We start from the raw sequence: 14,702 nt of genomic DNA, 5'->3' as shown, positions 1-14,702 counted from the left end.
TGGCTTTTCAGGACTGCAGCTTGCATGCACTCACATCCTGGGTTTAGTTCTCTGTGCTGTGACGCACCTTTGACCCCCCCAACTAACAATAAATTCCAAATTTTACTCTAAATCTTGACCAAAATATCTGCTGTGGTGAGGAGTTTCCGTCTCTCTGTATCCCTGTGAGAAAATGTGTCACTCCCAACAGTGGAAATACAATGGTGTGTGCACACGCGCACGCACACACACACCGACACACACACTCACTGAGAGCCACAGCCGGTTCCCCCTTTGCGATAACTCCTACAAAACGCCTGTCATCCTTACTCAGTCATACACAGGCAGGGAGTCAGCGCAAGCCGATGGATCAATTTAGTGCAGAAAAGCTGTGGCATTCTTCAAATGTAATGGGCTTTGATGTCGACGCTGAGCTGCATTACAGAACCCCAGTGAAGCCAGTGAAACCTCTTTTTATCTGCCTCCTTCCTATGCAGAGGACGTTGGCAGGGAATATACCTCACTTCAGCTCCTATTTCTTCTTCTTTCTTCTTCATCGAACACACCTGCACACACAATTTTCCGCTTTTTCTTAATTATTATTCTTTCTCTCTTTTTTTTTTTTTTTCAATTTCTCGCCAGACTGACCCCTAACCTTAGTTTTGGGACCAAAAACATTTAAGACAGAAACACTGTGTGCAGTCATATCTTTTCTCTGAAAGTCTGATCCAATCTGTGGTCTTTCCACAGCTACAGACTGCCCCCTGGTGGAGATTCTGTGCATTGCTCGTGTTTCCAGAGAGGATTTCAGTCTAAATTCATTAAAAAATGAGATGTTTTTGGCTAATGGAAGAAGCATAGTCTGAACAAATTCCGCAGGTGTCATTTAGAATTATTTAAAAACAAAGCTATTAAAGATGATCGTTTGATTCCACTAATTTGGTTATTCACTGGAAGTTCTTTTTTTTTTTTCTTGAATCCAGTTTTTAATCATTAAAAGCACAATATGACGCTTCCTGCCGTCTACCACACAATAATTATAATTTATTTCCACACCAAAGAGACTTGTTATCAGTATGTGAGGGTTGTTTCATTTCCATCACTTCTTTGTGTTGGGGCCCATCATGCTGTGAATTATAACGGATCCCGCTGCTCCCATTATGTGTGTGTAATGTCGCCTCTAACAAGGAGAGTCTGGCAGCATACCGTTCCAATCAGTCGGACAGGAAACACACACCAAATGAAGACGGTGCAGCTTTGAAAATCTTTATTCATGGTGACATTTGAAAAGTGTCCAGGAAACGAGCAGATAAACAATGTTCAGATAATTCACTGTTCGTGGCTTGGGTGCAGAGGAAACTGAATGCAAATCGATTAGGGGGACAAGGTTCGACTTCCAGTGGGTTTGTAAGTTCGGACAGAGAGGTATTTGGAGGCTGTGAAGTGACGACACAAACAGGTCTTCAGTGGAAACGGCACCACAGATGAGCACTGACCGCCCAACCGCAGCAGTAAACGCTTCCTGCAAAGCTGCGGCACATGGCGGGAACTCGACATCACGGTGCCTTTCACAGCCTTCCCCAAGCAGACGACAGTAAGACTCACTCTCAAGGGGAATCGCTGCCAAGAACGGGTCACTTAATATGCCTCGTAATCTGTCGGGAGACAATGTGGATTTGGTACAAATTGTTTTAACAGTCTTGGAGGGCATTTCCAAAGAGACGAGTGACATTCATTGCTAATGGACATCCGCAAAGGTTTGAAAAGGGCAGAAGCTGCGGAGTGAATAAAATGAAATAAAGCTTGAGATTAGCAGCACAAAGGACTGTACAAAGGATTACTGGCTATTTCAAATAAGATGGCAGACAGCTGGGCAAAGATAGGAGCTGGGAATTGTTAGCTGAAGTGCAAAACCACGCTAAGACGATGTTGTCCATCAATCAGAGTAAACCCACATGGCTGTGATCGACATACATCTTTTTATTAGAAGAAATAAGAAAACTGACAAAGATATTATTCGCAAAAGATCAGAAAAGTGTGCGTGAAATGACAGCAGAGCAAACGGAAAACAAAGCACACAAAATAATTTCACTGTGCAAAAGTATCGTCCTTCGAAATGGGTCAGGGATGTGCGGGGATCACATCCGTTGGCTCGTCCGGTCGTGATTATTGCTGTCACGCATTTCCAACAAGCTGGTCATTCAAGATTTCTCCAAGAATCTTAATCCCTTTTGATTTGATTTAGCTTTAATTGTGTCTGGTAGTACGAAACTGACCTTCCTGCTACCTTTCATTCTGCAGAGAAACCCGCCGTGCCAGCTTCAGAGACGTGCTGTGGTAACTGGCATCTTATAACATGAACCATGACTCCAATCTCGCTCCTTGAATGGCTTCAAAAAAAGTTGATCAGTGCCTATTGAGTAACAAAAACTGCATTCCCTCTACTCAAGTAAAATGCACCCAGGACAGGAGTCTGCACTTGTGCTTGCTGACCAAGTAACTAGTGCTGATATTAGTTAAAGTCAGTTCAATCAGCACATTTATATTTGTTGGAAAACAGCGGTTGAGCTCAACAAAACAAAACAAAGCAAAACAAAACAAACTGTGTTTGGCATTCTTGGGGCCATTTGTTAAAGGGGGTGTGGTGGTGCTACTCAGCTGCAACCCAAAGTTCTCTCAGTTTTACAACGAACAAGTAGATTTTTGCAGTAATTGTCCAGTAAAAGTCACTGCTCCTACTTCTGCAGCATGACGACGGCTGGCCACCTGTCTTTTCTGATATCTTCCCAGGATGCCAGAAAGTGCAGAACAGCTTGAATTACCAGTGAGAAATGGAAATGTGGACTGATTTTGTGCAGAGCCCTATTGATTCAGATATGAAGATTACAATGAAGAGCAATCCTAAAAGTTCATATATATTGTGCTTTCTTCTCCAAAGTAAAAGCAAGCAGTCATGCTGAGAAATTTGAGCTTTTTTTTTTCCTGCTGTTGCACTTTCTGAAGCACTCTGGTATCCCCTCAACTGAAATCCTGCTATATCTACATGATTGTATTAGCAAGGTTTTACCTCTACATCGAACAGAATATTTCTCAATGGTTTTTTTGCTTTAATAATCCAAACTGTTCAAAATGATATGGTGGTCATGAATATGAACCATACTAAAGGCAATGAGGGTCCAGGCCTAATTTCAGAGTCCATCAGGTCGACGTACAGGTACATGACGACTGTCTATACTACCTCCAGAAGGAAATGAACAGAGAAATCACTATGGCACATTTTTTTATGTGTATATAAAAAAGAATAAATCAACAAATAAACAAAGCCGGTTGTTGTTAGTAAATTATTACATTCCATGGAATGTAGCACTACCTCCTCCCAAAAACAAATATCGCACAGTCCAACATCTAAGAAAATATAAGACTTGCAGATCGCCTGATAACTTGGCCCAGGCACTCGAAGGCACCATGGCTGGTGGTAGAAGGGCCAGACAGGTGTAAAGGCGGGGAAAGGGGGGGAGGGGGGCATAGAGATGAACCCCAGGGGAGGACTGACTGCTAACCAAAACATTTCAGCCAAATCAGTTTTTCTCTGCGTAAGAGTGGTGAAACAGTCGAGGTGTGACAGCTCCTTGGCATCAGGACCTGCTGCTGTTCAGCTGGAGGAGTGGCTCGTTGCTCACACCTGGGTTGCCTGCTCACCTACACATACACACCAGTGCTTTAGTTGGCTTTTCCTGGTCTTCCTGGGTTCCATAAGGTTTGGGTTTTCAGTTGTTTCATCGGCTGAGCTGAAAGTCACCCATGACACTTTTGTCACACCTGATCACCAAACAAGCTTTTCAGTGGCAGCCTGAGAGGATATTCAAGAAAGATTTAGTTCATATGAACTTGTGTTTGCAACACACTGCTCATGGTACCTTGGATTTGGTGCACGATCAGCAGAAGCTGACAGAACCCTCCTCAGAACTTGACAACTACGTCAATGATTTTAGGCATAGACTCTATGAGGAGGGAGAATTGGCAGAACAAAAACTGCAAGTATCCATGAAGAAAATGAAACGCTTGCAAAAAAGAAAAAAAAAAAAGAACACCTATGATGATCCCTGGTTCTCTGAGATCTTGACGAGATGGAAATTTGAAACTTGAGGTGTTGAGGAAAAAAAAAAAGAAAAAAAGAAAATGAACGTGACATTGTTTTCAGTGCTGACAACATGCCTGTTTGACTTGTACAAAACCGACAAAGATGCCTTATTTACACCTCATGCATGCATATGCATACACAGAGCTTCAAATGTAAAAACAAACCTGTCACACCTCCAAGTGTCTTACCTCAACTTCTCTCTGTAAAAACAACACAAGTTCGAGCTGTCGCCCATTAAAAATAGATCCTCCAGCTGCTGCCCTGGCAAACTATAAATTATTATTGTTATTGCAATAATTTCTTAATTGGGATCCTACAGGAGTATTCAAATGGTACAAAACAAGCTATTATCAAGTGGCTGCAAAGGCCAGCAACTAAATACAGGCAGTACAAGTCATGGCCCGTAGCAAAGGACTTTCACTCAAAGTCTAACAGGATTGGCTGGAATTCTAACCAATCCGCCGAGCTGCATATTCCTGACATCAATCTCTACCTATTAAGGGTGCTATTATGTTTATTCTCACTCCAAACAAAGCTATTTTAAAGTCAAAACAAATGCCTGATTTGGAATAGGCGACACGTGGCCATACAGTGTGCTGTACTAGCTCTGCTGACGGTATTGCATGTTTTTAATGTTTTTTGGGGGCTGGAGACGCTGACACCCAATGTCTGGTTATGAGCAACATTAAAGAACTGACGATATTCATCCACAGATCAAAGTTCACTCTCAATGATCCTAAGTTCTAAGCATCTTTGGTCAACCCTGCACGTCGTATTGACACAGTGAGATCATCGAGCGTTCAGAGAGCAAGAGAGACAAACGTACAGCAAGCTCCAAGAGCAAACCCCCAACTCCGGACAACTGCGTTTTGTTCTGCAATAAAACCACAAGCCCTCTGCTTTTGACCAAAAGATGGAGCCTTGAGCTGGGTTAAGAGAGAGCCGACCCCGCTCGTTCCATTTATCTGTGTGCGTAATGTTCCACTGTCAGCCAGCTGTGGCCGTAACACCTGCGAGACGAGAGCTCTAGCTTTGAGAGAAGTATTCAAGAACGAGGCGGAGGTGTCCCAGGCGGTCTTTGAGTGAGGTCAGGGACAGGACAGTGGTTTGATAGGCGGGGTCCAGCTGGAGGACAGAGAGCAGCCACCAGCACCACGCCGGACCGTTGGACGAGGCCTACAGGAGAGCCAGCAGGATCAGAACAGAAACAACCGGCGATCAGAAAACTCAAGTCATGTGGCATCACTCAGCCTCATCGGGCTGTTAGAAACCTTCTGAACAAATACATAGCAGCATTTACATGGTCATCTTTCTGTCGGTGAGCATTTCACGTTTCTCTAATCAAGCCTTTTGTGTGTCCTTTGAAACTGCGGCGAAGAAACATTCAGGAAGAGACGAATTTCTGCTGAGTCACCTTCCCGTCACAAAGCATCGAGTGACACCAGTGAGAAACAATTAGATGTCATTTAAATAGACTCTGATTAGATCATAAACAGGGTTGGGTCACCTCAAGCAATCCAATCAAAATTTCAATTTGAAAAAGGTCAATCTAATCAGATAAAGCTTATTAACATAGAAAAATCCCAAAATGATTCTCTCTTTCTCTTTAAAATTTATTTAAAAAAAATCTGTTGATTTTTCCAGTGCTTATATTTGTTTTGCCCTAATTGAGGTTGCTGTGGATGGAGTGAGCAAAAACCAGATTCAAGACTGGATTTGTCCCCAGTCCATCAATAGAGATTTAATGTAATATTTGGTGGAGTATACTTTGGAAGATTGTGTGGATAAACTGGGAAGATGTAGTTAGGTTAATCGGTCCAAAACTGTCAGTACTGAAGTGTAGTAAAGTAACTAAAATGCTCTAAATGCTCACTGAATGTGCTTGATAACTGGAATCTATGCCATATCTAAAATTAGCAATGCACTTACGTACCATTCCTCTATAAAATATATATCATATAAAAGTGTTGAGCCATGGCTCTGGTAAATTGTCACACAGTGCTGGCAGTGGTTACTGGACATGACATGGAAAAAAAAAGTAATGTTACATTACAGTGATTGTAAGGCCCGCACCTGAATATTGTCCTCCTTTTCTGGCATGCTGCCGTATTGTCTGTTGATCTGCTCGCGCACGCGGCCACCGAGGCGCTGGTACCAGTCCTGAGCCTGCTGGTACACACTGTCATGGAGATGCTGCAGGAGCTCCAGCTCGCTACCGTCGACCTGAGAGGAGGCAAACCGGTGAAAAGACTCCAGAGAAGTCCAGCGAATGTTTCTGGCTATATTTTCCTTTGAGGTGTATTCTGATCTCTGCGAGGCTGACCTTGAGATCCTCCAGATACTCGATATCAGCAGTGTGGTAGCCATCCCTCTGTCCTCGCTTGAGCACCCTGAACCTGCTGCCACCCACTGTCTCCACATATGAACGTCCGTCGGGGAGCAGGTCCAAACCAAGGATCTCCAGCATGCAGCCATAATCTGCAAATCTGAGGTACGTGAAGATAAAGGTTTTACATCTAATACAAGATCAGTGTCATACAAATTAATGAAAACGCAAAACAAGTGATTCAATTAATGTGCTTAGCCTTGAGACAGGCGCTGCTTTGTATTATTTATCAGAGAATCGGAGAAGATGATGTTGGAAAAGTCAGTTTTCAAATAATCCAAGTACTATTGTTTTTCTCTTTTGCATTGGCACGTCGTGTTTTGAGTCAACGCACCTTCTTGATGCCTTTTTCCATAAAAACGGATTCTATATCATGAGCACAGTGCATCAGAAGAGTCAATTTATTATCTCTCAAATTTGCAATTGACGTAATGCCATAAATCATATTTAATGTCCTTTTAATTCCACTTCTTATGACATTGATATTTGTAGAAACCTTTACCTACATTCAGTGAAAGCTCTAAATTTAAGATAGAAATTACACTGAAATAATTCTATTTTGAATTTTACGGTAGCAGTGCTGCTTGCTGAGGAATTTTGTATAACATGGCCTCGTTTTGTAGACCGTAACCAAGCATTTAATGGGGGATGAAGATGCACAGCAGATCTCCTGGCAGACTGGTGACCATGCTGATATTTTTCCACCCCCTCAGGGTCACATATGACTGATATTCAACTTTGCCCACTCAGAGATCTTCTTGTGCCGCGCTGCTGACAGTCTCGTCAGGCTCCCTCCAGCCTGCTGTGAGCTGCACAGTTAGGGAAATGTCAAACATGGTCTCGGCGCACCCAGACAGTCTGCTCAAAATAACAGCAGGCATCTGTTCGGATGCACAGTGCCGACGTCCTGTGCTTCTGAACTCGGTCCAGAATTTTTTGTTTGCGCGACAAAGCGTGGATTTGATATGATAGATGTCAGGATGATGAAATGAAAAGTGAGGTCCGTACCCTTTGCCGTGCTCGTAGCTGCACATGCCAAACCTCTTGGTGCCGGTCTCCATGCAGCGACGCATCATTAGGCGATACCGAGGCTCGAAGATGTGCAGCGGGCAGGGAACTCCGGGGTAGGCCACAGTGCAAACAAATATAGGGATGTCCTTAGTGAGGCTGACGGGTAAAAGGAGAGGAAGTCAAAAAAGTGATGCACAAAGACAGGAACTAAATGCATGACTGAACTTGCTATAGAAGAAGAGTGTTTTTAGTGTAATGCAGGTGCCTACTTGGACAATTCGGCCATTTCTGCATCGTGGACCTGCTTCCTCTCATCCAGCTGTGAGGGAAACAACCGTGTCATAATGTCCCGAACCACCACGGTAGTGTTGTACTTCCTGTTTCTAAAGTACTGGGAAATTAAAAAAGAAAGTAACACTGCATTAGAATTTTTGCAACGCATACAGTGCAGCAGTGAAATAACTCAGTAATGAAAGTTTCAACCAGATTTATTGGTAAATAATATAGTTTGCAGTTTAGTATGCTGGAGTTGTTTTGCACAACCTGCTGAGAACTTTATGAATATGTAAAATAGATTAGAGTTTCATGAAGGCTGCATGGTTGTTTAGCATGTTCTTCCTGTGTGTGTGGGGCCCTCCCATCAGGAAGGTGACCTAAAACTGCACAGAGATGTGAGAATCACACCATTTGTAATGTATTAATTGACTCCACCTTCACAAAGCAAAAGCCACAGAAGCATAAAAACTCCCCTTCAGAACATTCCTCCTCTCCACTGCACTGCTCACTGCACTGTAGCAAACAATTTAAAAGCCCTTTAAGCATATAAAGTGTCATCTGTGATATGATCTGGATCTTCTCCATTGTGTCAAAACATTGATGATTCCGCTCCAACTTCCCCTTTGGGATGAGGCAAAAGTCGCAGGTTGCCAAGAACAAGCACTCAAGTGCCACAGCTTCACAGTTCAAGCTCTCCCTCAGAGGCTCCCGAACGTTACAGTCTGGCTCAGCACTCGCCGTGTGACCCTGGAGGGGTTCGCAATGCACACTGGTGCAGAAAATGACGAGGAAGCGCCGTGGAGCAGTCGTTATTGCTGCAGGTTGACAGAAAACCCAAGCTGACAGGGCCCTTCAGTTTGAAGACTGCAGGTTTGATCAGCCTGTACCTAAAAAACAGTTTTTCTCAGGCTTACATGCCCGATACTGTAATGGTAACTGCTGTATAAAGAGGCTCTAAGTGTGAGTCTGTATGCTGGTCGTCTGTCAGTCCTGAAGTGGATCCTGTCAGCTGCAGGAGGTTCGTTACACTAATAAGCAGGACGAAGTGGGAATACAAGATGAATGGATGACAAGCATGTCCTTGATCGCTCTCCATGCCTCTCCCTTTTATACAGATTGGAGGATGAAGGTCTTTCCACTCATCAAGTTTCCATTTAGTCCTTAATCTTAGCTACACATTTACTTTTTTTCACCAATGACATCCACCAAAAGAAGTTTGAAGCCTCACAGAACATAATTTGATGTTGAACAATCAATCCATATTGCAAGTTGATCACATGAGAGTTGTCATAGAACTCTGAACAATGCACCTCGTCGTCATAAGTATGTTTATTTTCATCACATCTTGGACAGTTAGGAAAATCTGTGCCCACACATCTGATACAACAGATTTTTTTTTTAGTCAGGCAGTTATTTCTTTGAAGCTAAATTTAGAAATGAAAAGGCGAGTTCTCTTTTTCTGTAGCACTCGTGTGAATTAGTTTTCAGGTGGGAGTTATACAATCAAACCCTCCTACGAGAAGAAAACCACCTTTAACCATCACAGGATGACGCCTTCCGCCCTGTCCGAGCTAAATTTGCGATCTAAAGCTCTCAGAGTGGCGAAAGTAGCAAAGCTTTAATAATTAAGCAGCTCCTAAAGTCGAGATGCTGCAGAGATAAAAACCAGGCCTTTTTGTTCCATGAGGTTTAAAATAGGTTTTTTTCAGAGAGGAGAGTGTCTGTGAGCGGCTACCTCTTGTAGCGGCTGTTTGCAGAGTGGACAGCGAAGGTTGTGGTCCAGACTCCTCTCGATGCAGTTTTTGCAGAATGTGTGGCCACAGGGGGTTGTGACTGGCTCAAAGAACAACCTTCAAAGGACAGAAACAGGCTGAAGCATTAACAAGAGAGAAAGGGGAGCATGAGACTTGAATCAGTGAATAGTAGTAGATCCAGAAACTAACCTAATGCAGAGAGGACACTCGAAGTCTGACACCGTGAGAACGCTCAGAGTTTTCTCTCTGAGGCGAGGACCTGCACCTATTACAGGAGGAAACAGGACAAAACAGTAATTTTCTAGATTTGTGGACAGTTTGCCCTTCTTAAGAAGGACACGCAATTATCATGTAATTTGAAGCCATCTGGTGAGTGTTATGGAAAAGCTGCTCATGGTGACAATGACAGAGATGATGCATGATGAGGACAATGATGATAGAAATGACACTCGAATTAGAATAAACGTCTGCAGCGGCGTGTCAGCCTACCCCTTCCGTGCCCGTCGTCCTTCCTCATCATCATCTCCTCATCATCTTCAGCAGCAGGGAGAAAGGAAACAGCTTGGCAGAGGCTGAGGCAGCACTCAGTACCCGAGTCATGCTTCACCTTGGGAGACGAAATCAGACGCAGCCTCGTCGGTTTGGATTCATGTGCGAAAATGACACAGTTGCCAACAGAGAGCCCCGGGCAAAGGTTACCTGGTGTGCCTCTCTCCTTCCATCTTCCGCTTTTTCTCCATGATGAGGGTGCAGGAGGCTTTCTGCGTGAGTGGGCCCCTGGGAGCCACTGAGGGTGGTGATGGGACAAGGCTCCTTCAGGTATTCAGACACCACCTGCAGGATGCAGGGCACCTCATCCGGCACTGCTACTCCCTCTGCCTCCAGGATCTGCCATATGAAACCATCAGGATGAAGGATTAAGCCATGAAACAAAATTTAAAAAAATATTTGCACATACAGAGATACACAAACCTTTTTGATTTGGCTCTTTGCAGGAACAAAGTCAGCTTGAAGTTTTAGGCAACGGTGGAACTGGACGATGGCTTCTTTTTGCTGACCCATTTCCAGTAGCACATTCCCTTTACGAAAGAAGCCCTGCACACACAGAACAGCGTTATCAGCACATAACTGTCTGCATAAGCAAACAACTGCATGGCCGCTCACAGCCTTCATTAAAAAAAAAAAAAAAAAAAAAAAAAATTGTGTAATGTTTATTTTATCATTTGGTTAGCTCTGTCTATCACGTCCAGCTACAATCCGACAGTGAAGTTTTGCTCGAAATGACAACCTCCTTGAAAGTAAATGAATAAATAATAACAGAAAAAAAATAATTTTCATTATTAGCAGTGAGCCTCCTACTGGCACTGAGTCATTAAATTCCATTATGACATAAGCAGCTGTTTGCATAACGTTTAGAAAATGATATAACATCTATAAAAGTGTCAAAATGGATCAGATCGGTACTATAATTTCTGAGGTTGCACACGTGTTGTTGACATGCAGGTTACAAAACCCGTGTGGAGATCCAGACACAGAGTGGGGAGATAGTCGATGGCGGGATGTGAGATATCTCACCTCTGTCCAGTTGGGACGAAGGCAGCAGAGGTTGTCGAGGTCTATCAGCGCGTCTGGGAATCGCATCAGGCCCCAGTGAGCTTCGGCTCTGTACACCTTCAAACTATGATCATCTGGGACTAAGGGGGAAAAAAGAAAAAACTCATCAGAAAGCTTCAGAAAAATTACACTGCTTTCAAACAGCTGAAGCCTGATTGCCCTGGTGCATTTATATATTGACTACATGAAGCATGAAATACAGAGTAACTGCATCACACGGCATGTGGAAAGACTCCAAATCTGAAATGCTAATGTAACAGTCACCATTACTGATGCTAATACAACCCAAATTCATAAATTTCATATAAATACTACTTCGAAAATACTGCCAATTTGGTAAGCTTTCTATGACAGCATAATAAATTATGATACAGAACTCAAATAATACCAACAAGACAAGGTTGTAGCAATTAGTGTCAGCGTTGTGTTGACAGGATGAATGTGGCATGTGCACCACAATTCTCATCCTCATTACTTAAGAACAATACATTAACTTTTTTAGCCCACACAACTGAAAGGCAACTGTTTACCGAAGAATCGATCTTCATTTAATGACTGTTTCAACCTACTCATGCATTCAAGGGAAAACTAAACTCTTAACTGCTTCTGCTCCACCCATAATCGAGTGTGCATTCTAGTGTCAAGAAGTTGTAACAACATTTTTTTCTAAAGTGTTCAGGCCTTTACAAAGACTCAGAGCAAGGTGATGCTGAATGTTATGAAATGTTAAAAGTGAGTGCACGGCCCACGGGTTTCACGCCTCCAGTGATATAAGTGAAACTGCAGCATGTAAATGTGTCATTGCACAAGAGGCCAGACTACCGGAGCAGAGTGAGCAGCAGCAGCAGTATTTAAAGGGATTGGAGGGGAGGGCGTTGCAGGTAACTCAGTCTGCAGCTGATTCACTGTCACAAATCTGCTCTGGACGACCACTGATGAGATAAAGTTCATGGAGGGCACAAGCCGTCCCGATTACCTCCTCCTGCCTGAACATGACAATAAGGTCAAATGCACGTCAGGCCAAGGAAGCTGCACTGATAAGGCGGAAGCTGCTATTTGCAAGGCTGCCTGGGAAAACAGTCCATGTTTACAATGTGAACAAAATACACAATACTGTATTTAAAACCTCCTACGAATGCGTTTGTGATTGTAGAAAAGCCTGGAAAAAGAAAGATTTCTGTCAATCCTGAAGGGAAGAAGCAGCAGCATCTGACCCAGATATACATCCAGGTCAATTGCCTAATCAGATGATATGATGATACTGCTGCCATCAAAGTCTGTGCCTGAGACATCATCTCCTTCCTGACCCCCCTGCGCCTCTCTGCTGGGCTCTGGTGTCCAGGAGATGCACCATCAGGCACCATCACTGGGGACGAGCCAAAAATGTGTGCAATGCGTAAGAAAGTGTGAATCCAAACACAAGCAGTCCGAGGATAAATGAATATGAACGCCATCGGTTTACTGGAACCTTATTTGAACCCTTCAAACTGAAGTGACCTGGACACACTGCAGGAGCGCAGCGCGCTCTCGTGAAGGAGTCTCGCCTCACCTGAGCGCAGCCCCTCATCCGCGATGCGTAAAGCTTCCGTGAACTCCCCGGCTTTCAGCTTCTCCTGGATTTGGCACTTCACCCGCGTCTCGTCGGGCCAGCACTTCTCCACCACGCTGATGAGCAGCACGTTGTTCTTCATGCCCCTCACCTCCTTCTGTTTTAACCTCTCCTTGCAGGAGGGGCACTTGGAAGGGAGGAAGCCCCCCACGCACCTCCGGCAGAACGTGTGGCCGCACGACATGGTCACCGGCTCGCACATGAGGAAGAGACACAGCGGACACTCCAACACATCCATCCTGGATTTTCTTTTCTTTTTCTTTTTTTTTTTTTTTTTTTTTTTAAAGGTTATGTCACTGGAGAAATGTTGCTTTGTCGCCAGAGCACTGCGGAGACGCGCTTCTGTGTGGTATTATTGCACGGACCATTTAAATAACATCCCGACAGCTGACGGCAGCAGTCAATGCGCCCCACATCTGCTGGACCCGGACCAGGCTGTCGTCCAGCTGCTCGCGCCAGCCCTCATAGGCTCTCCTCCGCGGCCACAAAAGAAAAAAAGAAGAAAACAGAGAGAAGAAAGTCCAGTCGCTCACATTATTCAGCCATAACTTTGCTTTGTGGCTCGGAACATCTTCCCTTTCCAGACAGCTCCCCGTCCGACGCGCCGCTCTCGAGCCTCGACGCGACAAAACTCCGCACGAGCCGAACCGGTGCCGCCGCGCATGAATGGCTCTTTCTCTGGTTCTAAATGAATCGATCTAATGTCCCCGTGTCCGCTCCTAACCCCCGCGGAGAGACGTATCCACACGGCCACGAAGATAGGTTACTGTGTAACACCATTACGTTACATAAATAAAGATCACGTGACGCGGCAGCGCGCCCTCCCATTGGCCCGCGCGGTGGCTTTCCGCCCTGTTGTGAAACCCAAGGATGCAGAGTTTCATAACATAATTCCTGCCACAGAGGCGCTTCGCATCGTTAATACTCCTCCAGATCAATTAAAACACTCTGAGGATGAGTTCTTGATTGATCCGGTGAAGATGGTGGCAGTTCCCATCATGCATAGCACGGATTCAGCTGGTCAGAGAGAAGGGAATCCCAGCTGAGGGTAATAATAACACCGGGGGGGCGGGGTGAAAGGATCATGACATAAGCCTTGCTCTGCTCATCCTCGAGTTTTCCTGATACGCTCAAAACATGCTTGGTGGTAAAGTGTGTCACACACTGAGGACCTGGTTCAGACCGTCCTGGTGCAGAGGCAGGATGGGGAAGAGAGGGGAGCATGAAGCCGGGGCTCTGCCAGCAGCAGGACTGCAGCCATGTGGCTCCAGGAGCAATGCGCCATGCTTCTCTGAAGCTTTCATAACATTATATGTAAATGATCCTCTTAAACTTTATGCCTTCATTTTACTGGCTTTTATAATGATGAACTGTTTTTTTTTTTACTTCCTCGTGTTTTACCTTTTATTTAACAAGACATGAGTTTATCTGTATGTACATATTTATTAAATTTATTATGGACATTCTACACAGATGAGCCTGTAAATGTTCAGTTTAAAAAGTGAATAACATCTTGTAAAAGAAAACGTGATATGCAAGTAAACATATTACTACTGGTATAGCAATAGTGGTATTTGTACTGGTGTTAATCCTAAAAAGGGGGAAAAAACAGCCCAAATGTCCATCCATCCATCCATTTTCCTAGCCACTTCATCCTTTCCAGGGTAGCAGGGGGCTGCAGCTAATCCCAGCTACTTCGGGCAAGGGCAGGGTACACCCTGGACAGTTCGCCACTGTAGCCTAAATGTCTATAAGGTAAAACACATAAAAAACATACAAAACATAAAAATTGTAAATACAGCTAAGCATTTATCAAGACACCCAAAACTGTCTAAAACCAATGACACAAAATTGTTAAAGTGTGGAAATAAGCGAACAGCGAAAACATCTGTTAAGGTCTGATAAGGCAGAAATGGCCCCCCACCACCCAAG

At 44.2% G+C, this 14,702-nt stretch overlaps 1 protein-coding gene across 2 annotated transcripts; it reads right to left on the bottom strand.

Moving 5' to 3' along the window:
- Nucleotides 1-1,231: 1,231 nt before the first annotated feature.
- Nucleotides 1,232-13,537, bottom strand: lonrf4 (LON peptidase N-terminal domain and ring finger 4). Of its 2 annotated transcripts, XM_030116304.1 has the most exons (13): nt 13,047-13,537; nt 12,711-13,013; nt 11,123-11,241; nt 10,520-10,642; nt 10,247-10,435; nt 10,037-10,154; nt 9,737-9,812; nt 9,529-9,643; nt 7,787-7,908; nt 7,515-7,673; nt 6,444-6,606; nt 6,194-6,343; nt 1,232-5,296 (listed from the first exon to the last, which is right to left on the bottom strand). In XM_030116304.1, the coding sequence occupies exons 2-13, from the start codon at nt 13,006-13,008 to the stop codon at nt 5,147-5,149; spliced, it is 1,782 nt and encodes a 593-aa protein (XP_029972164.1). In that variant the 5' UTR covers nt 13,009-13,013; nt 13,047-13,537; the 3' UTR covers nt 1,232-5,146. The 2 variants fall into 2 exon arrangements, with proteins under 2 accessions (XP_029972164.1, XP_029972156.1); XM_030116296.1 differs by having other exon boundaries at nt 12,711-13,537.
- Between the last annotated feature and the right edge of the window lie 1,165 nt (nt 13,538-14,702).

The sequence above is a fragment of the Salarias fasciatus genome, chromosome 2 (genome assembly GCF_902148845.1).
Source record: "Salarias fasciatus chromosome 2, fSalaFa1.1, whole genome shotgun sequence".
NCBI lineage: Eukaryota > Metazoa > Chordata > Actinopteri > Blenniiformes > Blenniidae > Salarias > Salarias fasciatus.
This window is presented reverse-complemented; position numbering and strand designations above follow the sequence as displayed.